Raw genomic sequence first — 8,255 nt, forward strand, 5'->3', positions numbered from 1 at the left:
TATGTCAAAAAAAAGTGTTAACAACACCTACATATTCATTTTTTTGCATTAGAAAAAACTTATTCGACTCGTGGTGAAAAGAGCAGAATGGACATGTTAATATTTTTTTATTTATTGACAAATATAGTTTGTTTATTTATTTATTTAATTAAATGGTTGCATAAATTTTTTGATTTATAATTAGAATTTTTATATAAAAAAAACGTTGTAGACACTTGCATATTTATTATTTAAACTTTGCAACGCTAGCCTCCATTAATTAATGCAAAGCCCATTCTTCTATTCACCAAGCATCATAGTTTAGGTTGATAACAATAACTGAACATGGAAGGGTTTTTTATTTATAATTATATTTTTTTATATTAAAAAATGTTAATAATATTTATATATTTATTTTTTTGTATTAAAAAAAATTATTTGACTTCTAGCAAAGAGAGCAGAATAGACACATTAATATATTTTATTTATTTATTTAATTAAATAGTTACATAAATTTTTTGATTTATAATTAGAATTTTTATATAAAAAAAATGTTGGAGAAATTTGCATATTTATTATTTAGACATGAGTAATAGGTTTGTTACTAAGAGTAGTTTGACTTTGCATGCTAGCTTCCATTAATTAATGCAAAAGCCCATTCTTCTATTCACAAAGCATCATAGTTTAGGTCTGGTTTTTTATTCATAATTATATTATTTTATGTCTACAACATTTATATATTTATTTATTTTATTAAAAACAAGTTATTTGACCCCTACCAAAGCGAGCAAAATAGACACGTTAATATTTTTTTATTTATTAATAGATATAGTTTTTTTTTATTTAATTAATGGTTACGAATTTTTACATATTTATTATTTAGACTCAGAATAGTAGATTTTGCTAATAAAAATGGTTTGACTTTGCAAAGCTAGTTTCCGTTAATTAATGCAAAGCCTATTTTTCTATTCACCGAGCATCATAGGTCGATAGCAACAACTGAACATTGAAGGCTCTGAAATCTTCAAGTTAACATATTCTCCTCTCCCTTTTGAAACCCTTTTGGAGGCCGCTAAGAAAAGAAAAACACATCAGATCCATTTTGCCTCTGAACTTCAAACTAATGCTGGTTTTGCATATTAGGAATCTGATGTGGAATATCACCGGCAGAAACCCTTGCTCTGAGGTCCTTTCTCAAGATTTTTCCCGATGGGGCCTTGGGGATGGCCTCCGTGAAGAAAACCCGACCAATTCTCTTATAAAAGATCACCTATACAGTAAATCATCACACCAATTTAATCATCAAAATGTGTACTGCATAATCCAGAAAGACTGTAAGGGATAAATGTGTGCTAAATCATCAGACCCGAAAGTATATATTAATTGATTTATCAAATGTTAGTACCTGTTTTGAGATATATTGTTTGATTTCATCCTCGGTGATCTTGGAACCATTTGATCGCACCACAAAAGCAACCGGAACCTCTCCGGCAGCTTCATCTTTCATGCTGAAACACCCAAAAATTTAAAGAAATGTTACTAATTATAGATAAATAGATAGACGGTAATTAATGGAAACTACCTAGAAAATAATACGAGAATTATATACGAGAACTCGTTGAATATGTACACATTATTTAATAAACAAATACGTAAAATAAGAACTTACGGTACTACAGCAGCATCAGAGATGCTGGGATGAGCAATCAACATTGCTTCAAGCTCAGCAGGTGCTACTTGAAAACCTTTGTATTTGATCAATTCCTTCAAACGATCCACGATAAAGAGTTCATCTTCATCAATGTATCCAATATCACCCGTGTGCAACCATCCATCTTTGTCTATCGTCCTTTCAGTGGCCTCAGGATCATTTAGATAACCTACCAAAAGCAATCAGAATTATTCTTTTTTAGGGGAATATTAATTAAATTATTGTTTCCCTTTTTTTACAAAAAAAAAAAAAAACATTTCCTTTCAAATGCTTTTCTTTTACTTCCCATTAATTAATTTCTTTTCTTTTTCTTATCTTAGGTAGACTTGTTCACTGAATTTACCAAGTTTTAAATTTGCCCTTGTTACAGTACCATCACGACTTAATCTTTCTTAGTAAAATGACTTCATGGGACGACATCAATATATTTGGTTTAAGTTTCTTTATAATGTTTCTTTATATCTGTTCGTTGCACTTATTTAAGATTTTTTTTTTATTATAATAATGATTATTTTTTAAAATTATTTTAAAAAATTATTTTTAACATCATTACATCAAAATAATCTAAAAATACTAAAAAAATTAATAAATAATTTAATTTTTTAAAAAATATTTTTAAATTAAACCAACGTGGGAACTCAAACCCAAATACACACCAGTAAGAGTGTGTTTGGCATTGCGGTAGCTGTTGTGGTTGTGGTTTAAAAAAAAGTTGTTTTATAAAAAGTACTTTTAGTTGAGTTTGGTTTGAAAAAATAGGTGTTTGGTTAAAACTGTGGTTGAAATTGAAGTTGAAGAAAAAAGTAGTTTAATGTGTTTGGTTAAAAATGATTTTAAAATTGAGGTTATAAAATAATTTTAAAAATATATATTAGTACTTATGATTTTTAATTTAAATATTGTAGATTTAACTATTGCTATTTTATCATGAAATAAATCATACTTTATATAAAATATTTTTTATTATTCCATAAAACCATTTATAATTTCATTAAATACGAAATACATCAAACAAAAACTATATTTTTTTATAATATTTTTAGCATGTAATAAAATTAGATAAAATATTATCAGGTATAAATTTCACTCTAAACTAATTTTTTTTTTTTAAATGTTAAAAAAAATAACACACTAAGAAACATAACACACACTAAAAAAAAAAAAAAGACGCAGGCAAGTGAACAGTGCAAGAGAATTATACTGTTCACTGGTTTTTGAGTGAACAGTGCAGTTCTCCTGCACTGTTCGCATGAACAGTATACACTATATACTGTTCATGTTAATTGCACTGTTCATTGAACAGTGCAATTAACATGAACAGTAAAAAAGCATGAAATTGCTGCTTTCCGTTTCCTGCGTTAAAAACGTAAAATTTAAGTGGGGTCCAGTGAACAATAAATTGCTTTTTTTTTTAACCAAACGGCTGCGCGCTGCGTTTTCCATGAAACGCAGCCGCATAGCCAAACGGTTTCTAAGTAATTAAAATAAGCAGGCTACATTTTCGCATAATCATGTTCACCCTGATCCTTCTCTTTTTAGTTTTTACTAAAAAAACACTGTAATTAATTAGTAATCATGAGTTATTATTTTCTAGTTGAAAGAAGAGTTTCTGTACTCATGGATCATCTCACAAAGGAAAATATTTCCCGCTCGGCATGCGTAGTTCATAAATATACAGGTTTACTAAAACAATGTTAAATTTTCGGGACGTAGAAAAGCGTGAAACGAATAAAGGGGGTGATTATAGTAGTAGCTTTCTGCCTTTCTAAAATATTTTTTATTGAAAAATATTTTTTTTAATTTCTTTTTAATATCAATATATCAAAACTATATAAAATTATAAAAATAATTTATTTAAAGTAAAAATAAATCAAAATTTTGTAAAACTTGTACCACTAAATTCTCTATAAAAAAAAAAATAGGTGGAGTAAGAACTACGGCCCATCATTTTTAAAAACATAACCCATAACTTGAATAAAGACTTGAAAGCTGTTTTAGACAACTTCATGAGAAAAGCCGCACTAGCAGCCGTGCATAACATGGTCAGTGGTGGACATTAGACAGTGATCTATATGTCCCTCTTATCTACTAATTGGTATAAATGGACCCACACCCAAAAATAATCTTTTGATAGCTAGGGGAAAACAGGGAATTTTTAATAAAATAATTAATTGATAAGTATGTATATGTCTGAATTTTACGGCTTAATTCAGTAATCCAATTATAATTATCTAAACGGTTGAAAAATTAAAAAAGGTCCCCAGTTTATGAAACCATACCCTACAAAACATAGTTTTTAGAACCTGGCCGATAGCCAGCCTCATAAAAAATTTAGATTCTAGATTTTAATTGGGTTAATTTTTTAAATTAAAATAATATTATTTTAATAAAAAAAATAAATTAACAAATTACAATCAAGTTTTTCATCTAATTTTATCGGTTAACCCATCAAATCAACTTAATTATTTTTCTTCCTCAGCCTAGTCTAGTTTCAGCTTTCAATCAATCGGATTTCAAATCGACGATTAGAGCAGGTCAAACTTCAAAACTATGGTACAAAGGGTTGGTGAGAACGTTGTACCTAACGTTTTCGTTTCAATTAACGTCGGTAGGGTCATGCTTCTCATTTGCAAATCGCAAGCATATATACTTTAACGTGCAAATAACTAGAGGAGTCTATTTTATTTTAACGTAATTACTCCCAAATCGATGGAGACTTTCATGACTTTTTCTTTAAAGTTGTGTGGTACATGAGATTTCGTCGCTTAGAAAGGTTTTACTTTAAAAAAATAAATCCATTTTCCACCCTGAAAGGATAAAATTATTTGAACTGCTTCAAGTGTTATACTTTACTACTATAGAAATAATAATAAAAAAAAATTCTTGGCTCTCCCAGATTTTTAATCCTGTTGAACATTAATTAATATTCACGATGACAACATGCAACGAAGCAAGGAAACGTTATAGAAAAATGGTAGAAATGCGTACCTTTCATTATTTGGCTACCCCTAATGCAAATCTCGCCGGCTTTATTTCGCGGCTGGGAGTCACCGGTTTCCGGGTCGACAATCTTCATCTCTGCATTTCTAACAACAGTCCCACAGGCGCCAGATTTAACCTCAAAGGGTTCCTTTGCAAAAGCTAAGCACATTGCTATCACGGGCCCTGCCTCTGTCATTCCATATCCCTACGCATATGAACTTGGAGTGCGTCAATGGGAAAACGAAGAGTTGCATGTCCTTGTGATTGATTAGTTTATTCGCCCATGACCCCCTGGCCCCAGCAATTAATTTCTTCAAGTGCCACCACTAATTTACAGGGTGTTGAAGTGTGGCCATGCCAAACCGATTTGTGGTTGATAACTTTAGTGGGATTATTAATTTTCCTACCCTATCTTTAAATATATATATATATATATATAGAAAATAAAAAACAAATCTTAAAAATGAAAAAAGAAAAGGAACTTATCATCTGATATGAATTTTTTTTTTCTATTATTTTTGTGTCTATATATCTTTCTTATGTTGTAAGTATTCTATAATTTCAACTTGAGCACCATATAAAATTATCAAATCTAGCACCGAATCTTAAATATCCTGAAACAAACTAAATATTATATAAAAAAACATTGTAATCCAAGAGTTATTTATAATTTTTTTCTTGTAATGTGGTGTGGAGCTAGAAAAGAAATTATACATATATGAACGATAATCCATGATATAATTATCGTAATATATGATATAACTATATACGTACCTGTCCAAGTTTAGCATTAGGCAGCTTAGCCCTGACTGTATCCTCAAGCTCCTTCCCCATCGGTGCTGCGCCAGACAGGACTGTCCGGATCGAAGAAAGATCATACTGATCAACGACTGGACTTTTTGCAATTGCCAGAAAGATAGGGGGCACGAGTGGAGCAATTGTCACCTTATATTTCTGTACAAGGTCCATTAATGCGACCGTCTCGAATTTTTGCATAAGCAAAATTGCTGAACCAGCTCTTAGCCCACAAAGGAATACGGAATTGAGTGAATAGATGTGGAACAAAGGCAGTACACAAAGAATCACATCCCTCTCGTGAAAATAGAGATTAGGGTTCTCTCCATCAACTTGTTGTGCCACACTAGTAACAAGCCCTTTATGAGTCAACATGACACCTTTAGGGAGACCTGTAGTCCCTGACGAATAAGGGAGTGCCACGACATCATCAGGCTTAATCTTGACAGCAGGGATTTCATTCTCATCAGAGCTTGTCAACTCCGAGAAATGCAAGCAGTTGTCTGTAAGAGAATCGATGGTCATTATCTTAACGTGGTCGTTTTCTTGAGCAAACTGTTGCACTTTCTCGGCGAAAGCTGCTTGTGTTATTATCAGCTTTGCCTTTGAAGCTGTTGCTTGTTTTGCGATCTCAGCTGAAGTATAAAAAGGGTTTCCAGTTGAGCTAATAGCGCCAATGAACGACGCTCCAAGAAATGCAAAAACAAATTCTGGCGAGTTTTGGAGCAAGAGCAATATAACATCGCCTTGTTGGAGGCCTAACCTGTAGAGGCCAGAGGCAACTTTGCGTGATGTGAGCTCAACATCCGCATAAGTGTAGATATCACCGGTCGGGCCATTGATCAAGCAAGGGTTGTCTTTGAATTGGGAAAGCTTTTCGAAGCAGTAAGTGTGTAAAGGGAGGTGGTTTGCGATATAGATATCAGGGAGTTTGGACCTGAAAATGAATTCTTTTGCTTGATCCTTATTGGCCTCCATGTTTGGAAAGAGAGAGAAATGAAAGAGAGATTTTTTTTCTGTTTTTTTTTTTGAAGCAAAGAAGGTAAGTGTTTGGTTTTGCCTCTAGGTTGAGGTGATATATAAGGAGGTGATGATAGAGGATAGAACTGGTGAGAGGGAGTTGATGGGAATTTTATTATATATTATATATATATATATATATATATATATATATATATATTGGGGCTCCAATAAATTGGTTGCCATGTGTTATAGGATAGGATTTTAAAGATGTTTTTTATCATAATCTTTTTGATCGCCTAATTTGAATTCTTTTAAAAAATAGTAGAAAATGGAGATCGGTGAGTGAGGAGTATAATAGGTGAAGTAGGTGCGTGCGCATGTTACGTTTTTGACTGGAAGACAACACCCATATGCCAAGTAGGATGACACCTACCACCACCTTGTCCTTTAATCAGCCGGAGATGGATGGGCATTATGCTGGTAATGATAGACACCGCCTCTCACCTCCTCCGATGGCCACAATATATCCCCTCTTTAAGAAACTAACCACCGAGAAAAAAAAAGGTAAAGATAAAAGACAATCAAATACAAACAACAGAAAACGAAAAAAATGTGTGTATACATAAATAAATACACACGTTAGTTTATCGGCTCAAGCTTTCATTTTATGTTAGACCAAAAAAAAAAAAAAAAAGTAGTATTGTTATTAAACTTAGTTAGTATAATAATTTAAACTTGAAAACTTTTTATTTAACTCTTTAATTAATATTTAGTTAGTATATCAATCTCACAATTTAAGTTATCGATACCATTGTCAAATTAATTTTTTATTTTATTATATAATAAAAAATATTAAATTTAATTTATTAACAACTCAATATTAAATGATAAAATTTAATAAAATCTCATCTTAAATAATAGAATTATAATAAAAAAAATATAAAAAAAAGTGCCTAAAAATTCCAACCCGACTCATCGATTAATATATATTTTAGTCAACTAGACATACATGCGACCCGTGTGACCCGGGTTATGAACTCTAGTTTGTTAATTTAATTTTTTATATGATAAAAAAATATAAAAAATAATTTATCATTAACTTAATGCTAAAAGATAAAATTAAATATAAATTTTATTCTAAATTATAGACTTGAAAAAAAATTAAAAAGCATAAAAAAACCAAAATTACCAAGTAAAAAAATGTTCAATTGAGTTTGATTAGGAGCCAAGCACATGAGTTTAAAGGATGCTCACATGTCTAATTCTTTTTTTTTTCCTCCTATAATTTTTTTAAAAAATAAATATAAATAACAAGTCATCTATATTTATTTTAAATCAAAATAGGACGACTCAAACTCATGATATTGAAAAGGCAACACTTGTTCTAAAACGTTTAAAATAATATATTAACCTTCCTTTTTGTTAGTTGAGAAAAGAATATGGTGCCCCCAAGTCCACATTACTTCCACGTGTTAAACATAGAGCTGCCTGAGAGCAGAGCAAGGGAAGGCTTTTACATATGCACCTTGCCAATTAATAATATATAAACTAATTAATGAACAATTACTCTATATTTAAAAGAAGAAAAAAACTATAATGAGAACTCGTTGCGGGAAATTCAAGAGGCACGGAATTGAAATACACGGAAGCCCCTGTATTAATAATAAGTTTTTCTTCATTCTAAAGAACAAAATTCTCATTAATACTAAAATTAATTATATATTCAACCCCTGCTCCCCTATATATATATATATCTTCTCTACAATCTGTTTCAAGAGTTGAGATGATTTATTTATCCATTTTTATCAATTTAATTTTATGTTTT

At 30.7% G+C, this 8,255-nt stretch overlaps 1 protein-coding gene across 1 annotated transcript; it reads right to left on the reverse strand.

Moving 5' to 3' along the window:
• Positions 1-920: 920 nt before the first annotated feature.
• On the reverse strand, positions 921-6,551 carry LOC118062687 (4-coumarate--CoA ligase 2). The gene is made up of 5 exons (XM_035076520.2): positions 5,447-6,551; positions 4,679-4,877; positions 1,649-1,859; positions 1,385-1,487; positions 921-1,249 (listed from the first exon to the last, which is right to left on the reverse strand). Exons 1-5 carry the CDS (start codon positions 6,443-6,445, stop codon positions 1,100-1,102), a joined length of 1,662 nt encoding a protein of 553 aa, XP_034932411.1. The 5' UTR covers positions 6,446-6,551; the 3' UTR covers positions 921-1,099.
• Between the last annotated feature and the right edge of the window lie 1,704 nt (positions 6,552-8,255).

This window comes from Populus alba, chromosome 18 (assembly GCF_005239225.2).
Source record: "Populus alba chromosome 18, ASM523922v2, whole genome shotgun sequence".
Taxonomy (NCBI): Eukaryota; Viridiplantae; Streptophyta; class Magnoliopsida; order Malpighiales; family Salicaceae; genus Populus; species Populus alba.

Coding starts and splice junctions, on each gene's coding strand:
- LOC118062687 (XM_035076520.2), bottom strand. CDS start 6,445: ATGGAGGCCAATAAGGATCAAGCAAAAGAATTCATTTTCAGGTCCAAA. Junction 1,488..1,648: donor TCTGATGCTGCTGTAGTACC/GTAAGTTCTTAT, acceptor TGGGTGTTTCAG/CATGAAAGATGAAGCTGCCG. Junction 1,250..1,384: donor AACAATATATCTCAAAACAG/GTACTAACATTT, acceptor TTTACTGTATAG/GTGATCTTTTATAAGAGAAT.